We start from the raw sequence: 22,987 nt of genomic DNA, 5'->3' as shown, positions 1-22,987 counted from the left end.
CAAATTTAGCCAACCCTGAAGAACGTTAATACAAATGCTAATGCTTAAAAAGGCAAAGTGTGTCACCAGATACGCTGGCATTCACAAATTACTTGAGATTCTTCTTGAGAACTGAGTTAAGAATGCACCTAATGATAATTATTGCATTTTTCTCTTTGGCTTTCAAATCCACCTCTAGTTTATCCTCAGCAGACAACCTCAGCAACAGACATGCTATTTTGCGGAAATAAGCGATTCCTTTTCAGCAGGTAAGATGATGGCTCTAGATTTCTAAATCTGCAAATTAACTAATAACTTCTGACCTTGAGGGCTACTGTGGTTCTGACTACAACCCTGCTGACTTGAAAGCCAAAATCCACTGTGTGCTGTGAAAAAAGTCTTCTCGTAAATGGCAGAGTTGTGCACAGATAGTAAAACCAAGAATCAATGCAAAATATGGCTGCAATTCAGTTTGTTTTTAAAATTAATTCAAAGCTGCATACTCAGGTGAGCCAAGACACTATGGAGTCAGTTGACAAGGCTTTTCATGACATTTTTTTTTTTACTGAACTGAAGCCAGAAAGATGAAGGAAACTAACCTCTAGTACTAACGGCAGTTTCTCCTCATTGAGGGCAAGGGTACTCTTTGCTAAAAGCATGCATACTGACAGCATTATTAAGGAAGTCCATGTCAATGTATAGTCTTCAGCTTTTATCCTTTATTACATACACAGCAAAGAAGGCAGCATTAGACACACGCACAGTGTGTTACATCCATTCCATCCACAGCACACGCGCATACACACGGCCTTTAAAAAAAAAGTGTCTGTGATAAGGAACATATTATAAAGGTTGTGATCTTTATCTCTAAGCCCCTGAGCTTTTTCTTATAGTTAGGTGAAAAGGCAACGAACAAGTCTTTCCTTGCTCTGTTAAGTGCTTTGTGCAACGATGTCCATAGAGGTCATAAACAAGTCTGTCAGGGAGGAGTGACACGAATGCCTTACTCCCGTAGTCTCTTACCGCCATTTTTGCACCAAATCGTTTCCAGTTATGTTTAGTTGTCAATACTCGGCTAATATAGCTCTTGCTCCTGTAATTAAAGTTAGGATCGGTTCTGCAGCTCACAAATGCAATGCAGTCCGCTCTTTCTCTCGAGAAATGTCATCTCGGTGATACTGTGGGACTAGAGAAGTTACCAGAATTTCGTGGGGACTGTAGAGGCACGGACGGAGAACTGGGAGACAGTTTTCTTGGGCTGCATAGGTCGCCATTGTGCAACTTCCACAGAAGTTCTTCATTTTCCATTGACAGGCGTTTGTTCACTTTTGATTCTTTCTCTAGCGACTCCTGTAAAACGGCTTGCTCCGTAGAAAGTTGCCTGCAAACATAAGATTTACATCAGAACACATAACCCAAGTTGGAGGCTACAGTATTGAACTTAATGGTTAAAGAAAGGTTTGAAATTGCATAAACCCCTGCTTGGCTTACAACTAAATGACTTCCTTAAAAGGAGGATTTAGCACGTTCTCATCCTTGTTGGATTTAAACCGATAGCTTGCAGAAAGCAAGAGACAATCCCAGTAAGAAATATCCCTAAAGGCCAGAAAAAGCATCTGCAGAGTGAGACTTGTCCTGCTTACAATGAGAGATGCTGTTAAATGGCCACACTGGAGCCTTTGGGTCTTGTGGCAGGCTCAGCTCTACACAGAGGCTGCATTTCCATAGTTTCCTTCAAACCAGGAGAGTTTGCCCGTCCATTTAAGCAACAGTTGAAGTCAGGAGAACCTCAGACCCATTTTATTCATGTTAAATATTACTATTATTGCTAAATAAAACACACCGGTCTTTTCACTGATCTAAATTGGGGACAAATCACTCAACTGAAGTGGTGAAAAGTAAAACCAGGTTCAGCTCACAAGCCAGTAATGCTTGAAGAGCCCACCTATGGTAAGATGGTAGTTCCAAGTTGCTTTTTCTTCCCCAACATACTGTTTTGGAGCACTGAAGAACGTACTGAGCCTTTACCCCCTTACAATCTGTTCCTGATTGTTCTTCTACAGAGGAGTGCACATTTGTAGAGGTAACACGTGGGGAAGAAAGGGACGTGTTCTTTTACAGAGTACCACAAAATCCTGGTCACTAATATTTACACAGAATTGTCCTTCTTGTCACAGGAACACCTTCCCCTGGTTCATAAGAACATCTAAAAGTCCACAGATATTTTTCACCTTGAAAGCTCCATGTGTTTGTCCATCCGAGCTTTTAATTCTTCGTTTTCTTGCTGAACCTTCTTTAATTTATCCATTAAGATTGTGTTGTTCTCCAGCTTAGAAAAAAAGGTCATAGTTTAAAATAAAACCCATACACGCACTCACCAAGATACTGACTGAGCTATCACAGACGTTCACAATCTGGAGTTTGCAGACCTTGTTATGCGAAGTGCAAAAACCTAAGGTGAGACTGACCTGCTGTCATGGCTTCATGTTCTGTAATGGTCAAATAGATCCTATGTACCTTCCCCTTGCAGAACGCTGGCATTCTGCCTCTTGTGCTGATTAGATGCCAACAAAGGAGGATGGATAAGGGATCTACGAGTTAACCAGCACGTTCTGGTAACTTCCGCCAGTGACAGGCAGCAGTTTCAGAAGCTGTTGCAGACAGAAGACTGTCTAGAAATCACACGCTAACGTGACAAATGCAAGAGCTCCCCTGTGTAACCAGGTCTCCCTGTTGCTCTCCTGATTCTACTTCATTGCTGCAGGATGTTATCAAAAGTTAAGGAAAACCAGTGATTAAATGGTTGAATGGTTCAAGGGCTTCTATACTGTGGCCAACGTCTGTCAGAAAAGATTAAAGTTTACTAGTAGTGTACTAGTAATTGTAGACCAGCGCAACATATGATGCTGTACAACACTGAACAGCTGACATGAATGTATTCCTTTGCATCCAAACCTCTTTCTTTCTATACATCCTCATTAAAACCTTGCTTAAGCCAGTATTACAACAGTCTTCAAAGGCCCCACCCAGGATAAGGACCCTGTCCTCCCACAAAATCGAGCACGCTAAATAATTACAAGTTCTGCCCCCCAAATTGCCTTTTCATGACAAATTATGCACAGATCAGGAGCCAACCCACACAGCTGAACAAGTAGCTTAAAGGTAACAGCTAAAGTGATGGACCTAAGCTTTATTTATTCCATTTCATATTTGGTCCCTTCTTGTTTAATTAGGATCATTTCCACGTTAATGTTTTCCTGACCGTGCAACCTATCTTCCGTAACAGTCAAGCAAATGTAGCAGGTAAGGATTTTTTCCTTTGCGGGATGGGGTAGAAGAGAGGGAAGAGGAAAGGAAATGTGTCAGAGGCTCCCAGATAACCCTGTACTAACTTAGCAATAGTTTATGCAAACCAGTAGTTGTCTTAAGAGGGTAAAAGGTCATTTCCAGCACCTGGTGATTCCCTCCCCCTCGTTACATCGCAGCCCAAGGCAGATACAATTGTACCTGCACTGTGAGCCTGTCCCATCATCATCTCACGTTTTCTTTTAAACAAAGAAAAGTTAATCCTCGCACGTCAGTCTGACCAGCTCGAGTTCATTATCAGAACATAACTCAGAGACACCGTCTAAACCTGCCAGACCCCAAGGAAAAAACTCACCAGTTTTTCCATCTTCATTAACTTCACATCCTGCTGATGGAGTTTCTCATTCTTGATCTCCAGCACTGCTTTCAGACTTTCCAGCTCCTGTTCCAGGTACATGATCTGCGGGTTTTTCTGCAAGATTTCCACAGAGTTTGCTTAGTGCCCTGAATTTCAGGGACAATTTAAGTGCTGCTCTGCTATTTAGAAAAAGCAAGAAGATAAATATGGTAAAGACAGTTACTTGTTCTAAGTGAAATCAAGTCACACAGTTTAGAATTTAAAAAGAAAAAAATAAAAAAAAAATCTGGTACCACTTTCATCCTCTGATTTTGTTTGTCCTTTGGTGTAGGTGGACAGTTGCAGTTTTCCTTAGAAGTTGTTCAGAAAACACTTTATGCACAAATATGAAAAACCCTGGTGAGTCAAAGGCAGGCACGAAAGCTGTCACAGCAAAACTTGTTTTGCAGGAGTGCCCAAAGGCTCCCTTTAAGGCTAGGAGTTCCAAAATTTATTTCAGATTACTCATAACCCATCCCAAGAGGAAATTAGAGTAAACATTTGAATAGTTTTCAGATGCTGGAATAGTTAAAAAAAGTACCAGAAATTTAAAGCTATGAACTTGACTGCAGCTGATTTTCCATTTTGAGTCTGACTGTAGCTGGTTCATAAGCAGAAATAGAAAATTTTGGGGTTTACATTGTTCTTAAAAGCCTAGCAATGCAATTGCACATAAAAATCTTGCACTGCTGTACATCCATGACTTATCTACCATACAGCAAGTTAGGACTGTCTTTTTTTTATTTTTCCTCATTTTGTGTTTTCCGGGAAGTGGAGGGGAGAGGCAGGAAGGGGAGAGAGCAGGGTCAGATCTGGTTTCCTCAAGGACCTCTTTTCCAGAGTACGGAACCATTCAAACACTGCAGAGTAAAACATATTCTCCTACGACTCAAAGGCAAAGTCACAGGCAAAAATAAGGAGAAATAAAGCAAGTCTGGGTCCATTTCCAGGTAGTCCAAGTGGAACACACACAGAGATCAATCAGTGATTGTGTTGTGTAGCTAAGTTCATCTTTAAAAACAAACAAAGCTTGTTGCAGCGTATTTGGGTAAGAATACTGGTGTACCGCGCTGAGTAACAGCTTCACTGCCGCATCAGAAACCTCAGACTGAGAGGGCAACGCCTGCGGTTTGGTGGGCCGCAGTCCCACATGGGCAGAGCCAGTACCTTTCCCAGGTAACAACGGCCTCATCACCTACACGTTTCGTTCTCCTGCCTGTGTTTTTAAGGACTGTGGCATTAGTGATTCTTGTTTAATTTCTACGTTGGAACGGAAGTCCGTGTGAGGGTGGGGTGGGGCGTGCTGTGGTGCCTCAGAGGAGGCAGCAGACAATTCCAACTTCGTTCCTCCCTTCTGTGGCTTTGCGGGGAATCTAGGAGCTAGTGAGAAAAGCGATCCTGAAAAACTGAAATGCAGCTTACAGTACGTTAAAGTTTAATTTTTTTTCTTTCCCTCCTCTGCCCCAATGGTCTCAAAATGTCTTTTTAAAGTTAAATCTGAGCCACCACATTAGCTACTCATAGTAGAACACAGAGCCAGATAAAGACTGAAAGGCCTACATAAAATATTCCCAAAAAAGCTGGCAATATCAAGTGACGCTATCTAAATAATGCTGGAGAGTTGGAAATACACCTCTGTCTTCAAAGGGCTAATGGGAATTTTGATAGTGCAGAATTTGTGTTCAGTACACAAGAACATACTGGGTGAAATAGGTATTTTTCCATAGAGAAGCCTCAAGTTTACAATGTGTCTTGTGCTGTCAGGATGCAAAGTGCATTTGCAGCTATGTAAAGGCACCTGACTATGACTCCTTTAAATTAAACACCTGAGCATGCCTATGGAATACAGTTCAAACTCCCAAGTGCACCGTACAACACGTTCTCTTTGGTATCATCTCTCCCAATCACAGCAACATATTGTGGTTGCAAATTCTTCTTGCGGCAGCTCTGTCCTGCCACTAGAATAACAGGTAAGAGAAAAAATAAATTAAATTCCAGCGAAAACCAGGGCAACTTCCACTGGAAGCATCCTAAGTGAGTTTTTAAGCATGGAATTTCTCTTTGTGGGATAAGCAATACTACTGGTATTCCAGTTATTTCCAGGTAAGCAGAAAGAATAGAATGTTTGTGTCTAACCCTCCCAGTGCATGAGAAACCTCTCTCGGAGCACATTTCTAACCCAGGAGCATCACAGATAACAGCAGCCTTGGGAGGAAAGGCAGGACAAAATAAAAGTTTATCTGAAGGACAGATCAGCAACAAGTATGAATCAATGAATAAATGCATTAAAGACTCAAGTACCAGAAGTGAGTTTTGTAGCAGCGATGTAAGCCTGCACTGATCATAGTGCCGTTACAGCTTTTATCGATGGTCCAGAAGAAAGCTATGGCACAACTTTTGTGTACATATAGGTCTTCGATTTAACTTAGTGTATAACTTACACCGCTGACTTAGATGCTCAACAGCTTTATAGATTTATAATGGCAAAGTTAATACACAACACTGTAGTCCTTGAGAAGAACTTCTGGCAGGCGAGCCATTTACATAAAATATTAGTAACTATGGGAGCCCTATCACGCTTGATTGCAAACCTTTCTTATTATGCAATAAACTAAACCCAGGCTTACAAGACCTGCTCATCTGCATTCCCTTTGAAGATCAAGACTTACGAGATTGGCTTTTTCTTTGGCTATTTGTTTTTGCTCTTCCAACTTCAACTTCTCACTCAGAGAGTCGTTTTCACATTTTAATTCATCGATTTTTTTCTGAAATGAAAAGATATGGTATAGTTAGGCCAAGAATTCAGTGCACATCTCCAAACTGCCTTTTAAGTTTTAGACTGTTGTGACGACCCCGACCCTTAACAAACCTCTAGCAATTCCTGCTTCTCTTTAAAGGAATCTTCAAGGGACTTCCTTTCAGACTCATGAGCACTCTGGAGCTCTGCAACAAATTATTTTTGCAGATTTTTAATAGCACGTAAGACATGAAAATTCTTTTTGAAAAGATGCGGCATGAAAAACCAGCCAATACACACATGCACAGATGCAGAGTCAGTGACAACACGAAAAGAACATTTTATCATCAACTTATCCAAAGCACGTACACAGATTTACTGCTGCTTCAGATTTGTTGGTTGTCCCCTCGCAAATCCATTTCATTAGCTGACAGCATGTCGGTTTTGAAAGCATTCATCTACATGCAACGAATGGATGAATTGAGCACGAGCCACATCTGACAAAAGCTGTTTCCGAAGGGAAACAGCAAAAACTGAAATTGTGTCTTCCACAAGCTTCTAGAAAAACATTTCCCTTCCTGCTTTGGAGCTGCCATGCAAACGAGTTTGCTCTTTGACTGCAGCGGAAGCATCACCAGTTTTGGTGACGCAGAAGTATCACTGGAAACTTGGCTACCAAGTGGAGTTGGCAGGAGGATGGAAATCACCATCACTTCAATCAATTAGATGCCATGCCATTTAAAACTGAGCACACTCATCACCCCCTCCCTGAAAAACCACCTTTGCCCCAGTACACTGTAAGCAGTGTATAGTATTTCTCAACATTCCCATGTCAGTCTGGAAAGCACCCAACCCTGCTTATCCTCAATTTCAATTTTGAGGTGCTCCTTATAGAACTAGGGGAGTGGGAGCAATTACTCACTAACTTGCGGTTTTGAGAGCAGACTGCAATTCAGACATCTTTTGCTGAAAGAAAAAGCCATCTCCACTCAAACTGTTTCAAAAGTTTCACTTGCCTACAATGGTATCATGGTTATTTCTGTATGTAAAATGAGACTTGTTCAGTTCCAAAAGATGGAATTCAGCCAACGTTTTTAAAGATAGCTGACAGCCAAGAACAATGAAGTGGACATACTGATGAAAAAGCTTGAATATTTTTGTTTGTGACTAGCAGTACTATAGCATGTGTACTTGAATACAAAATACTTGCCTGAAAAAGAGGATTCATACTCCTTCTTCAGCTTCTCTACTGTTTCTGAGTGGCTGTTTTCAAGTTCCAGCTTAAAGTTTTCATGTCTGGTATTTAAGTTGTCCACCTGCAATATGACAACATGATCTTTGCCCCCCTTATGCATGTCAACTTATCCCTGTTTAAATGGCTTTATGCAGTATGTTGAGTAGATTTTAAATGGTCCAGGTAGCACTTAACAGATGGTCACAGGAGAAGCCAAGCCACATACAACACTTAACAGATGAGAATGACGCCTTACAGTTTACCACTACCAACAGGATGACGTATGCATCTGTCGCGCACATGGGGCTGTTGCAAAGCAAGGTCCTAGGCCAGGTGTGTTACTATAAATCTTAAAACTCAAGCTGCCTCAAATAGCCAGTGGAGCTCTAGAGGTCACTGAAGTTTGCAGAACACAAGGGATCTCCACATTTAAACTCAAGCTTAAGATCTAGACAGCTTCGTGTAGCAATATTTTTATAATTGCAATGAAGTGGAGTTTCACATTAGATAAAATAACTCCAGTATTGGCAAACCCCAGGATTCTCTGAAGGCTTATTTGTAGCAGAAAGCAATCGCTAGAGAACATTTTCTACTTTGAATGTTACAAACCTGCTCCTGGAGTTGCGCTTTGTACTTTTCAGCTTCTTCAATGCAGATACTTTGGAGTTTCTCACATTCTGCAGTGTAAAACTGTTTAAGCCTCTCCTCCAGATCAGCTAAATCATTGTGATGTTGCTGGTTTAACTTCTGCAAAAACCCTTCATAAGCAACTTGCAGTTCATTCCTGTCTCTCTCCAATTTCTCACAAGCTGCAGAAGTGGTTACTGAAGATGTCAAAAGAAAAAAGAAAAAAAGTAACTGGATCAAGTTCAATCCTAATTTCACCGTCTTCGTTACAAGTATTAAAGATAGCAAACACACTGCACAGCAACATGGTTATACAAAGACAAATATAATTTATCCATGAAATGAGCACCACCTCCAAGGACACATGAAAAGATCTTTGCAAAAATACCGAACTCAATGTTTCTTATGCTGAGAGTTAATTGAATCTAGTTAAGCCAGGAACCCATACAGAAAGCACAAGTGTGACAGTTTGTCATGACAGAGAAGAATGAATGTCTCATGAGAGACACTGGAGTGCTCCAATAAAAAAAATTAATTGGATTTGCTACTTCACCTAATTTGATCCCACTTCAGTAGCATATTTGTCAGAGTACTTCACTTTTTGATATATAAACCACTTAGCTAAATTTGAAAGTCTCAATATCCTGAAGACCATCCATGTTACTCTCACTTGGATATGCAGGAGAGAAGCAATTCTAGCCTGACACAGACTGCCTGATTCCGAGCGATACAATTACGATTCTCAAACGTACTGCCAATATACATATACACATGATGTTCAAATATGCAAGATACAGAACAGTTTCAGGCAGAAAGCGCAGAGTATTAAGAAAACAGAAAGAAATGCTGTGTAATTCTCTTTACATTTATTTTAACACAGGTCAGCTAAGAAGATTGCCTAGGTTTGTCTTCCCACATTTAGAGCTGATTAAAAGGCAAAGCAGAAGTTAGTAACTTGTACTTTTGAGTTTGAAATTTAGCATTCCCGACTCCAGCCAGCCAGGCCCGAATAGGAGGAGTCATTTTCCTGCTGTTAATGTGACTGAAGCAAGTGCCTTATACAGTTCCAGCTTTTCCACCCAAAGCCTGGAAGCAAGGTGAAACAGGACCTCTAACACAATCGTGTGGTCACTGACCTTAAGCAAAACTGCTTCTATACATACTATAGCGCTTTGGATTAAATAAATTAGTCAGATGAATGTCTACTTAAGAGAAAAATCAACTAAAATTTTAACTTGATCTTCAACCAAATACTGGAGAAGTCATGCATACATACACTTTATAGCAGCTCGGCACGCTGCCCAAACAGTATAAACATAAACTCTATGTAAAAACATTGGAAGATTCAGGGATTTTTGTACAGGCAGTACCGCAACTTCTCATCACAGCTGTGTTTGAGCCTTCAGATATATAAATCACAAGGGCTGATGCCCAAAGCAGTACTGGGCCCGCTCTAGGGAAAGCAGCCTGCCTCAGCAGCGTGCCTCAAGTTACACACGTGTCGGATTCCCCCTTTCCTCTTGAAGAGCAAGTGAGTAACTCCATGAGCGATACTGGCACTCTCTTTTAAGGAAACCGCAAAGAAGCCTTGGCCCTGCTGCCATCACTTGGAACCTGCAGCTGAACTGAGAGTGTCGGAGAGTGAGCTGTACTGCATGGAAATCAGTCTGCGTGTGTGTCTACCTGAGTGAGTTTTAACAGCAGGCTTAGCTCTGCGCTAGGTCTCTCTGAAAGATCTGCTGATCAGGACAGATTTAAGCCAAGCTGTTCATCCAGTGACTGGCAACGATGCAACTAAAGGCTCAACTGAAACATGCCACAACATTCTCTGCAACCCAAGCAGATTTCAGAGTTTTCTATACTTTCTATACCACCACCAAGAAAGGTTTTTATTTCCCTACCTTTATTCCTTCCACAAGTTTCTATTATAACGGCTCCCTTTGGAAAAAAAAATGGAAACATTGGCATTCACACTTCTATCACATCGCATTGGCATAAAGTTATTGAATATATAGATATGCTCTGCATTGTCACGTTTTTGGGGAAGAGGAAGCATCACAGGTAGGGGACATTATTTTATAATGCAAAGAACCAGGCAGCGAGCCAAACGGAGACACTACACAGCCAGCCACACGCAGAATGGATCTGACCATCTAGAGCAGATTAAGAGGGGTATAGCTGAGAGGCAGGCAGCTCACATGTCTTATTTGAGATAAATGTAACAAAATGCTTCAAATGATCCACTTCCTTCAAAATCAACAGACGAAGAAGCAAGCATCTGATTCTTTATTTGTAAGGCCAGAGCTGTTTGTTTGCCTCCATTTAGCTAAAAGAATGTGCTGCCTATCACTGTCTTATCTTTAAATGTCACCACGCAGAACTTCAGATGATGCAAAACACTTCAGAAGAAAAGCAAATAGCAAACCACGCCTTTGTGAAAGAAAATGGACACATCAGTTCTTGTTCAGCCAGTTTGCAATTCAGATTTATGAGAAGACTAATGTTACAAAGGCAAACAAAAACTTAAAACTTGCATTGGCAGGTGAATGTTCTGTTACCTTGAAGGCAGCGTCTGGCCTCCACAAAGCTGGAGGCTGCAGTGCTGCCTCGCAGATCGCAAGCTTGACTTGAACCCCTGCCATCCAAACAAGGAGCAGGACCACTAGACAACCAGTGAGCTCCCTGTATCGTGGTGGTGCAAGAAACTGCGCGTGTGAAGCTTCAGCAAAACCACCAACTGAGGAATTGTCAATTTGAAATTATGAGAAGTCCTATAAACCAAATTGTCCCCATACTCAAGATTCAAGTGTCTGCAGCAAGTCTTTCGCACAGCTCTATCCATCTCCAGACTGAATCACGTACTTTATGACTGAACGCTGCCTTGTTTTAAGAAAGGGACAAGCCATGAAAAAAGCAACTAATTCCTTAGTTTCGCCATTCATCCACTGCAAGGAGATGCCACAAAACTCCTGACTAACCAAACTTGATGGGTACTCAAGAGTTTTCTCATTGAGCTGGTGTTTATTTGAACAAAAATTTCTAACTGGAACATGTGCTCTTCCAGTAGCACACGCAAAGTTTCTATTTCGACCTCTCATCCACTTCAGAGACACCTGAAGGGCATGCTTCAGAGTTTTTGTACACAACTACTGTGCTTCCTTTCCCTTCTTAAAGTGCTTCCCTCTGCAACTGCACATCTTCATTATGCCACGCATTATAACAGACCACAGTCCTTGAGCAAAAAAAACAAACAACAGGAGACAAATGGCCCAACTGCATTTGAGAGAAAAAAGCAAGCCATAGGGATGAAAAGATGCATGATCCATTTGTCCATTAAGTTTCTTCAATCTCATCTGTAACACTAAACAGTTTTAAGTTTTAAGGACAGAGCATATGGAATGATGTAGCTGGCAGCCAGAAGCAAGATTTACTACTTTATTCAAATAGCAAAGCCATTCACATTTTCCCCCCACTTGGTTGTCCCAGCCTCTCCTCCCAATCATACAACACTGTCTCTCCCTGTATTATTACAGAGAGCAAGATTAATCTGTATTTTTAGGCTTCTTAACACCTCTTTATTATAAACAAAGAGCCTGATTCTTTTGGGCAGAACCACGACCTCTGGCAATCACAGATGCCCACAAAAGAGAAGTGTGGAGAACCAGGCAAGTCGCAATTCCCTGCAATGGTGCAAAGGGCAGCAGATCCAAACCACATGAACAGTAGCCCCAGCTGAGGGAAAGGACTACAAAAGTTGCCTTAGTATCTCCAAGAAATCTATTTCATATTTTCATTGAAAGTAGCCAAGAGATAAGACCTTACAATTGTGCAGTATCTCCTCACAAAATTTAGTTTTTTCTTACTCTAATTATAAAACAATTCATCATCCAATTCAGTCCGTATGGCTGAACTGCTTACATAAAAACATTTTTCAATTTACATTCCCCTAAAAGTCACCATAACCATAGCTCTAAGAAGATAAAACACAATGGATTTTTCTTTGAATCCTGAATTAAATGGTTCTGAAACAATAGTTATAAAATTGTCTAGAGTCACTCACTGGTCTAGTTATGATTTATGAAAAGCTGTTAGACTGTCTGAAATTTTGAAACAGAGGTTGCTAGGACAGTAAACTAGCAGCACTTTAATAGATGGGGCAGATGTGAAAAGGGGATAATTACCAGAAAACTTCAAGTATTTAGCATGGTGTTATGTCACAGCACCTAACACTTTATTGCTCTAACTTTATATTTCACGCTGCAAGATCTATTGTATATGTTCCATTGATCAGTAAGTCTGCTGTAGACACAAAAGCTCATTTCCTTCTCCATATAGTTGTTTTTAAAAAATTGTTATCTCATAATTGATTCATGTTTTTGGCAGATATTAGAAATATTTTTCATGCTTTCAAGTTTATAACCAAGTTTCTCTTGGTGTTACTTTGATAATGAGATTAATGGTACAGGATGTTAAGCCACATCTCCTATTTTTGTTCTTGGGCAAGTTGAAACAAGGCAGGTAGACCAAAAAAACATGCTTTAAGCTACATTTAAGTGGGTATGGTTGGATATGTGAAGCATATGTGAAGTGTTCACATATCTGCCAGGAAGTAAGTTCCTATCCTCTAATGCTGCAAACAGTACAGTGTCAGCAGGCAGGCAAGCCTACAACTCCAGGCAAGTTAGGCCCTGCCTCAAATAATTGATAGAAATGTCTGCTACTATTAAGTATTTTTAAGGATCACCAAAACCTGAAAACCAAATCACATTCATTCCATCTGTCCGTAAAACACAATAGTCTTTTTTTATCCCAGCCTCCAAAACATTTTAAAGGTCATTTATTAATAAAAAAAATAGCATGCAGGTATTTTGAATAAAAAAGATACCTTAAAGGTATTTTTAAGAAAATATTGTTTATCAATGGCAACGCAGCAAATGGAGGGGAGAGAGAGGGGTTAGGCATTTGGCTGGCTGTACGGGATCCATGCAAGCCTCTCCAGCCCACTGAAAAAGGCTCACAAACGGCAATTTTCCAAGGGCCAAGGTGGGTGTGGGCTGAGTCAGCTTTGCACCTGCTGTTTTCTAGCAGGACTGAGCTGGATCACATCCAGCACGGTTGCAAAGAGGCTCCGAAACAATTTGGAGCACAATTAATTTAGAGGAGTAGTTTCGTACCTCTGAAGAAATATGCAGCTCTTGCAATTTCTACTTACGTAATTAAACAGATAGCTAGAAATAATTTACACACTAGCTTGCATCTTAATAAGAAGGGAAACAGGTGACAAACAGGACATCCATACCTGCTCCAGGCTCCCAGAACCAAGGCGTTTATATCCAAACCACAAAGCTTAGTCTTTGTGGCTGGAGATTTTAAAGAACCAAGTTCAGAACCTGACTTAACAAATTTGAACTCCTTTGGAAAAGCCCATCCCCAAACACATCAGCATTGCTAATCCTCGTGTGCATTTCCAGCTACTGAGAGCAGAAAGCAGTGTCCGGTAACCATCCGCCTCAGGCTTGGCACAGCCAAAGGCGGGTTCTGAGATGGCAATGAATATTTAAATCGTTAAACAAGGTATTTTGGCAGAAAGGGTCATACAGAATTACCCAGCCACATGGACAATTTGACAGTAAGCCAATTTGGTTTTGCAAGGTAAATCAAGGAGCTTGAGAGCGCACAAAATTAAACTTCAAAGCAAGAAACTGAGGAGTCCAAACTGTGCATGGTGCCAGCTGCAGGAGACTTCACGTTCCTCGCAAACTGGGCAACAGGCAGGGCACAGCCTACACCCAGCGGGGCACACCTGGTTCCTCCTCCCAGACCGGCGGCTCCTGAACTGCAAACCGACATGCATTAAAAACACAGCAGCTGGGTCTCCACCAAACGTGTCCACACGGCCAAACTAAGATTTAAACTGTACTTAATTTTCTGAGCTAATCTGTGCCTAGATCATACTGTGAATCAAAATTCACAGTACTTATGTCAAAATAGCCTATGGAAATCTTAAGTTCAACTATATCCATTTAACAGTGGCAACAAAGCTGATTAGCAGGTGTGTATTTAAACAGATTATTTTCAGCTAAAGCTGTTACAAGAATGCTTTTCTCACACTTTGTCAAGAAATGAGGTCTGGCTGGCTTTACTACTTTATTTTTTTTAACTTGAAAAACCAAAAAATCCAAACCCAATCTTTTTAAAGCTAGATAGGACTGAAGAACTGGGTAGTTTTTCACTTCTGTGATTAAATGCACTCCCTTTACATGCTGAGGAGAGAAGTACAGACAGGCTAGACGCGTGACATGGTTAAGACAAAGGAGCTGCATGAAGATAAATCACTGAAACTATGGTCTGGAAATCTTACAAAGGGAAGCGAACCCGAGGCTGCCACTCGGATGCTTCTGGGGAGCAGACCCAGTCAGATCAGCTCTGTGAGGGGAATGGCCGATGACCTCGTCCAGCAGCACACCGGCCAGAATCCCCGGCGGGCAGCGCTCTGCCTTCGCCCATCACAGATTCATCAATCTCAGTTGCATTTGAAGTCTTTTCTAGTTATCAACCTACTGAATGACATATTCTTGCAACGGGAGTCCCATATATGAGCTCAGCAGGCTGTTAATCAAAGCAGAAAGGTAACAAGTTTATGGGAAGCTCATTTAAGAGTGAGGCACCCTTAGAAAGAATTGATCTTTCAAAAAAAAAAAAAAAAAGGGGGTGGTAATGGGCAAAAGTGCTGGCTAGCTTTTGGTCTGCTCATCAAAGCTGAATTTTCCCTTTCCTGATAATTGACAAACATAGTACCTAGGTTGATAAAGGAAAAAGAATATTGGAGATGCAGGCACATGGAAGAATAGAGACTTTCTTGCTCTGACAGTAATCCTTCTGAAGTCATTTTCACGATAAGGTAAACAAATGTGTTTGCCCACAAAGTCACACATATGTACATTAAAAAAAAAAATTTAAAAAAATCTCATTTATGATATTTATAGCACAACTTCCTAGGAATGCAAGAAGCCCATTTCCACACTACGATTCCAGTGTTGTTGCCACTTTAGAGTGACAGAAGTGCCAGCTCCAGCTGTTGGGGGACACAACCCTCCACCCTGCTGCTCCTTCCCCTTCTCTGCTCCGGCAGCGGTGCTCCTTCAGCCACATGCTGAGCCAGGGCAGGCAGCTTTGGCAAAACAGCAGGTCAAGCCATTAGTTTTCAGCTGCCTTAGGTGCCCAGGCCGCTCACCGCATGGCTCAGCGCACAGCTGCCCGGGCAGCAGTGCTGGCACACGGCAGGACAGAGGGACACAACGGCAGAGGAAGGCCTGCTGGAAACAACTGCGAAACTGCAATCCAGGTGCTTCGTTCATAGGAAGGTTAAAAACTGCAGCTTAACAGATGCCAGACTGCACCAAGCTCAAGGAGAGCCTCTGCTTTTCAGTACTAAGCTTCCAAGAAGGAAAATGCTACACATTTCTGCAGCATCTTTGGTACTCTCGTCTATCTATTTAGGCTACAAGGCTTTCTCTGCTTGTGATACTCCCCATTCACACATTTGCAATTTTATGTAGCATTAAATAAAGCTCCCAGAAATCTGCATTTTAACATAAACCTCTAAATTGGATGACAGTAATAGTGACAAATGGAAAATTTCTGCTCTGTTGCTTCAGCTGGGGGGCTGGGGAGACCCCTCCCCCCCCAGCACACTTCCAGCTCTGAGTAGTTGCCAGGGAATGCCCGTCTTGCCAATCAGCGCTAAAAAACAAATCTGAACATCAAATGCACCACCTGCATGTTACAAGACCTACATTCACACTCAAGTTTGGCTGAGACAATACTCAACTTCCAAAGCGTGTGAAAATAAACATTTCCAACTTTTCAATAATAAGTGACGTATCTGAAACTGCTCCACATGTATTACTGGGGGTTTCAATGCTTTTTTTTTTTTTTCTTTTTTTTAAAGGGGCTTCATCATAACAGCAGTGTGCTTTTATAAAATGCCAGCTTCACTTTCAAGTGCTATCATTTTCAAAGACTTTTTGCACTCCACAAGATGTTCTGCTTTGAGTTCAAGTTAGTTATATGAAGTTACCATTAAATGCAGTTAAATCAAGCTTCAAAGTTGGCAAAACCAGCTGCTGCACATTATAGCTCGATTTCTTATTATAGCTGTCCACTAGGATGAGTTCAAAGATTTAATCTCATTAGCCTGATACCATTTCCTTCTGTTAATTTTACACTCATTCACCTACAAGCCTCTAAGGCAAAATGCAGATTTTGCACAGTATATTTTACAGGTTAATGGATTTTTGTCAGCAAATCTCTAAGAGACAGCATACAAATAAGTTCAGGATCAAACAGAAGTATATATACTGTCAGCCATCCTCCCATTTTTAAGAAAGCGAGCGCTTTGGTCATCAGACACATGTTTTGCGAGGAGGCCCTGCTAGGCGCAGTCAGATTGGTGCCAGGAATTCGGTGAACCTGGGGTCACGCTGTCAGGGCTCCAGAGAAATGCAGCGATTAAAGCATCTGAGCGGAGTTCAGCCAGGGAATTAAATGACTGCCATTACAGTACCAGGGCATCTGTCTTTCCGCAGATTTGGTTTGCTGCATTTCTGTTCTCACAAAGAATACAAAAATAAATTCTTACCTAGTTCTCCTCGAAGGTTAACTAGTTCTTGAGATAACTCTTTACGCTGTTTCAGTGCTTCCTCCCTCTGCAGAGAAAAAAAACAAACCCAAACATTTGGTTACTAGTGATCTGAGCAGGGCACCTTCCAATAATTAACTTACATGTGTTCTGTAGGAAAACAAGAGGCAGGAGTAAGAAGCCAAGATATGAATCATTTAGGATAACAATTCTGCTGTTACAAAATACACAGATGTTCTTCTGTTGTTAAGGAAGTTATACTTTAAAACAAAGAACAGCTTTTTCCAGGATAACACCGCAATTAAAAATCCTACTTTGCAGCAATTAATTATATATTTTATGATGGGTGGAGCAACATAAGCCTCCAGAACAAATCAACTGATAGCTGTCAAGGGCACAAAAGTACGGTATACATGTGAGAGAGGCATGCATTAAATATTTATCTTAAGCATAATCAAACAGAAACCCCAAAACTTTGCTAAATGCTCAGTCTTCCACGAGGGCAAGGCACAGCCCTGTCCAAAGTTGACTACAACACACCCCACTGCTCGCAGTTCTTAAAATTAAGATAGATGATGTTTCTTACACCAAGAGAATCATAACAAATCTGTGCCCAAAACAAGCAGAAGCACCCATCTCCCTGATGTGCCTAGGAGCTGTGCGCCTCAGCCTGGGGAAGGCGGTCAGCCAGGCCCCCCTGCCCCCAGACCCGCACCCCAGGGAGAAGCACAAGGCACAGCCAGGGTCGAGCTGCTCCACGGCTCGGTGACTGGCATCTCGCACCCACAGCCATGGTGCGGAGGTTACAAGGTCCAGGCTTCCCGCTGCCAGGGCACTTTCACCTTGCTCATGGCCAAGCTCCAGTCCAGCTCCCTGCCATCAGAAAAAAACCCTGCAAAACCAACACTCGTTACCCTTGCTGCAGCACACTGAGAATAGAGGCAGAGTTTGCTGCTAGAGCAGCCCATCTTCCAGCTCCGGCAGCCCCTCGCTCGGCCCCCCGGCACTCATGGGCGATGCGCAGGTGGCGGCACGGCCACCCCGGCTGGTTTGGCCATGGCCGAACGGTAACGCTGGACCTTGCCTCCGCAGGTTATCCTACTTCCGCGCCGATCGCTCCCGACAGCAGCAGATACTGCAGCTTCTGCAATTGGCACAAGCAGCCAGCGATTACTTAAAGCCACAGCCCTTCTTTTATGAAAGGCGAGCCCCAGACATTAGACCGATCGATCTCCGCTTGCTCAAACGGCAGTCGGGACCGCGAAAGGGAATGCTGCCCTTCTCTGCAGATAATGGACCTTATTTTTAGCCGTTTCGAGCTTGCTATACGCTGCTTTCACACTTAATTTGTTGATGCAAAAAATAAGCCACAGGAGGCCTGAGCTGAATGGGAGAGCCACAGATAGAGCAGCTTTGCTGCTGTCAATGCCCAGGCTTATGTTCATAGTCCCTGCACATGCAAAGAGCTTGAAACTCACTTTGCATGCCTTTCCTTCAGTTAGAATACATTAGAAAAAATATAATTATAATGCACTGGCCCAAAAATCACATCGACTTTTCCACAACTGACCACAGTAGATGAGTTTGCATACTGGCAGGGCCACACCTGCCCCTGGTTTTCCCCAGGGAAAACCTCACCTTTACAGCAGATTCCCCGTTTGCCCCCATCACTCTGGCTGCAGCCTGACCCCAGGCTAATGTCTTAAGGGCTCTGTCCTGGAGGAGGGGAATACTCAGTGCAAGCTGGAAGAACAAATAAAGCAGTAAAATACACCGTTCTTAAGACAAAAATAGAGGGAATGAGCACCCAGAAACCCGTCATGTACTGACACAGGACTAATCAAAATGAGTAATTTTTATGCTATGCACTCTCATCGGCTGCAAGTTATAGGAAATTATTCTGCAGCTGAAAAGGCTGGTTAAAAGAAACAGCCAGCCCTTTAGTAGAAATATTTGTATTTTTGATCTTGCATAGAAAAGATCCCAGTTTAAGCAGTCTTAACAGTTATTTCAACACTGACACACTGGTAAAGGTATTAAGTAGCTGTGTTGCAGGTTTTACATTAAGCACTTAGAAGCTTTTTACAGTGACAGTGGGCTGAGATTGAAAACCACGCCTCGCCCTCCACGGTAAATTCCCGGGAGAGCAGAGAGCTCAGTTATTGAAAGGACTCGCCCTGCTCTTCACTCCTGCTCAGGAAGGAGAGATGAGTCATCTCCCTCCTCTTCAACACTGGTACCTGCTACCGACACAGCATCCAAGGGTGAAAACGTGAATGCTGCAGTGAGGTATTTGAGCCGCATCCTAGCAGGCTGGAGAACAACCACGTAGTGGATTTGCAAGCAAGTTAACTACCACAGCATTTTTATTTTCATGCTGCGGGCTCCTGATGGGATTTTCCAAAGCTTTTATGGTGACTTTGTCCATTACTACATCAGTGTACAAACACCCTCAGGAGATTTTTTTTTAATATGCCCACTCCCCTTGGTTTGCATATTCATTCTTTATCCTAATTCTCAAGAAGTCATCCTTGCACCTGATTTCTTCCACCCCATTCTTCATAAAACATGTCAAATTTTGCCCCTCTCAGTCTGGACCATGCTGCAGACCCTTTGGAAATGCTAAGAGTTTTGGCAATCTGATGAGAAAAAGGCATATGAGATCAGAATATCAGAGCCTGACAGAGGCTGAGACTAAAAATCGAAAATAAAACAGAATAACACTGCATTACTAATTTTTTTTTTAATGTTTCTTGCTTTCTGCTGCTCTTAAGCCCTTTTGCTTTTTACTGGTGCTGCTTTTTAACCTTGTGCCTCAACCTCCAGCTTACCCATTCATAGTTTCACAAATCAAGAAATCCAGACAGACAGACTAGTATCATCACCTCCTGTTAAAGAATATATTCAGAGAAAGCTAGCCATAGAGACTGCCAGCCTAAAATAAGAAGAGTAAGTTGCTCATATGGTTAAGCAGCCACATGAAGTAGTCAGACTGACTAGCAGCTAATTTAGCACACTTTTATCTATGTTCTGAGAGAACTGAAGCTCCAGGTACAGGGGTCTCACCAAGAAAACGTGAAAGTTTGCAAGACCTGAAATCTAAGTGCAGTGAAATACAAAGACCACTTGAATAATCCAGTAAGGGCCATCTTCAGTATTTAAAGACAGGTATGCACGTGCTTTGGACTGGAACATCAACCAACCTTCTAGTTTATGCTTTACAAGATTCTAGTATTGAAAGAGCATAATCAAGTGGGAGCATACAGCATCAAGCAATTTTGGCATTGTTTGTTTATCCAGATAAATCTGGCAATAGGGATCATCCTCACTTAGTTGTAAGAGACTCAAGGAGGGTCTTCATACCAATTTAAAGCTGTTCCTATCACAATTTATGAGTTTATGCCAAGATCACGCAGGATGACCGGGTACCTAGTTTTCTTATTTCAAAAGAATCCATTGTAGGCACACAAGAAATCTGGTTGAGCTTTAGCCAAAACATTCCCCCTACCATAAACATGGAAGCCGTAGGAAGGAATAAGAACAGAGTTTGGGGATAAAAGCTTTGCCACAGGCAATGTCAGGGCAGTACACCTCTGCTATCAGATGCTACCAAAAAATTCTCAGCTTAAAGAAGGAGACTTGGACATTTCTTGTTCTGTGAAATATTAGGCAGTTAAAAAATCCTTCACATGTTTTGAAATTTTGACAAGTGAGTTCAGGGGGACATGTGCCCCATAGCAAGGGCACTAGGTAAAGTGAGGTATGCTCCGTTACAATTAGATGGAAAAAGATGAGGTCCAAGGTAGGAGGGTTGGAGAATATGAGTTTCAAGATGACAAAAACGACCAAGTCAGGAATGGAATAAATTACAAAATCCGTCATTCATGTTTGTTTCTGGCAGTTACACAGCCCAGTTCCAGGCTTAAGAGTATTTTTCCTGGCAACCAGCTATTTTTGCTACAGCTTGAGATTCAAACAGACCAGCCTAGGGTCATTTTAGATACAAAGGAGCATGAAGACGCAACAACATCTGAACAGTTTCTATCACTCTGCTTTAAAAGCAGGAAGCACTACAAAAGTCCACATCCCAGAATGAATAAAAAAAGGTATTTATACCAAGCACGCAAGCAACCAACCTTCCTGGCTACGTACCTATACCAAATCTTCATGTGAGAAAGACATAAGACCTCCAAGAGCTCAGGTTATGAGCAGTTCTCAAGCTGGAACGGGTGGGTATTCCTCAAGCATCCCACACCTCCTTTGCAGATCCCAAATCCAGGAGCATGCAGTTTTATGGCAAATTGGCAACTCTTTATTTCCTTGAAAGGACATGCAACTAGCCAGATTAACCATTTCAGATTTCCCAGCACAGTCCTGCTGCTGGCCAGCTGAGGTGACCCTGGTGTGGGAGCCCCATGCTCTGCCTGCAAGTCAAGGCTTTGAGTGCCACAGATAAGCTATGCCTGGCCAAAAAGCCCTATTCACCTTCTGCAAGTTTTTCCTCCATGTTAAGAACTACAAGTCCTTCAACAGCTACTCAGTGTAGAAGAACAAACCATGGCAGAAACTGGGTTTCGAGTATGCGGTCCAACTAAGCTAACGCTGTCTATCTGGAGGTAATTATCCACACAACACAGTTCACATTTTAAACAACCACACTCCTGGAAACAAAACGTGTCCTCTTTTGGAGTTGTACTAAACAAAGAAGAATTTACAAGAACCAATACTGAAAAGTTTGCATTTATATACCAAAATATGAGGGGTTTGTTTGGTTTTTTTAATTTCAAGCAGCTATGTCACACCAATATCTATGTGATAAGCTACCTATCTTAGTTGCCCAGTCTATCCCATGCAACGCATCACCTCCTCCAGGAGCTCTGCGAGATTTCAAACTTCTTAGCAAGCTTCTGTCATCGAGCAAAACCCTCTCACTCAATTTATCATCCTCAGATCAATGTTTCCAGATCTTCCTCAAAATTGTACTCGTGTGAAGCCTTCTATCTTCTATCCATTAATGGGTTCAGAAGAAGTACTGCCAGAAACAAAAACTGCAAAGCACTAGTACATTGCAAAGGAACAGACACAACCCACTTCTAGGTTGTGAAATATCCCAAGGAATCAGGTTGTGTCATGGGACTTTTCCAGTATTGTGACCATACTGGAACATTCCTCTCTCAATGCTTGGATGTGAAACGGTCCCTGCCCAGAGAAGGAGGAGAAGGGCCTGGATGATGACAATGCCCAGCACCCCGCGGCATGCGTGCAGGCAGCTCTGCGTCTCAGGCAAAGAGCAGCACCTGCACCTGTCACAGGCAGAGATGTCTCTCATCTGGAAGGCTGTAAATAAGCCTTCTAGTTTTATCAGCAATACGTTCTGTAAAGAAGTAATTTCAAGAGTCAGAACTTATAGGGAGGAGAACGTTAAGTGTTAAATATATTAAAAAAATTACAATGCCTTTTTTAAAAAGCATTTTATTAGACTAGACTAAATAAAATTTGTTCAGAGCACATACAACAGAAATTCATCAGCACCGCAAAGAACGGAAGCACTTAAATGTGTTTTACTGTCACATACAAGGCCAAGTTAATTTTCTTTTGGGAAAGGAAAGCCTGATTTTTGAAAGCCATTTGCTGTCAAACCACAAGCACTTATGCCTAAAATCAAACTTACAGAGAATACTAAGCATCTTAAAAACATAACAATAAATTAAAGTTATTTGCAAGCACTTCTGTAACATGTATGCTTAGACCTTACAGGAGATGAACTTAGTTTGTACAGAAGAAAAGATCATAGTTTAAATTTTATTTAATAGTGGTACAGTCTCAGTTGTCAACAGATCTCAATATAGGATGAGTCTTTCTCATCTGAGGAGATATTCTTCTTACGAACAAAGCATTAGAAATTGGAGTCTACTCTATCCTTGTGCTACACTAGGCATGAAAAGCTTAGCATCATCATCAGCTGTAATGTAGAAATTAAGTCGCATCTTTGCATGAACTCCAGTCACTCATGTGTCATCAGCTATAGCCTGGAGGTAATTATGAAGGGGTAACGAAAGGGCCACT

At 41.9% G+C, this 22,987-nt stretch overlaps 1 protein-coding gene across 1 annotated transcript; it reads right to left on the bottom strand.

Moving 5' to 3' along the window:
- Nucleotides 1-678: 678 nt before the first annotated feature.
- MTUS1 (microtubule associated tumor suppressor 1) lies at nt 679-18,021 on the bottom strand. Its single transcript, XM_009702234.1, has 9 exons — nt 17,836-18,021; nt 16,922-16,988; nt 8,263-8,477; nt 7,630-7,735; nt 6,552-6,625; nt 6,352-6,447; nt 3,641-3,757; nt 2,211-2,308; nt 679-1,360 (listed from the first exon to the last, which is right to left on the bottom strand). Exons 1-9 carry the CDS (start codon nt 17,887-17,889, stop codon nt 1,144-1,146), a joined length of 1,044 nt encoding a protein of 347 aa, XP_009700536.1. The 5' UTR covers nt 17,890-18,021; the 3' UTR covers nt 679-1,143.
- Nucleotides 18,022-22,987: the final 4,966 nt, after the last annotated feature.

Source organism: Cariama cristata, unplaced genomic scaffold (genome assembly GCF_000690535.1).
Source record: "Cariama cristata isolate BGI_N322 unplaced genomic scaffold, ASM69053v1 scaffold32846, whole genome shotgun sequence".
NCBI classification, from domain to species: domain Eukaryota; kingdom Metazoa; phylum Chordata; class Aves; order Cariamiformes; family Cariamidae; genus Cariama; species Cariama cristata.
The sequence above is the reverse complement of the archived record's forward strand: the minus strand, read 5'-3'. Positions and strand labels throughout refer to the sequence as shown.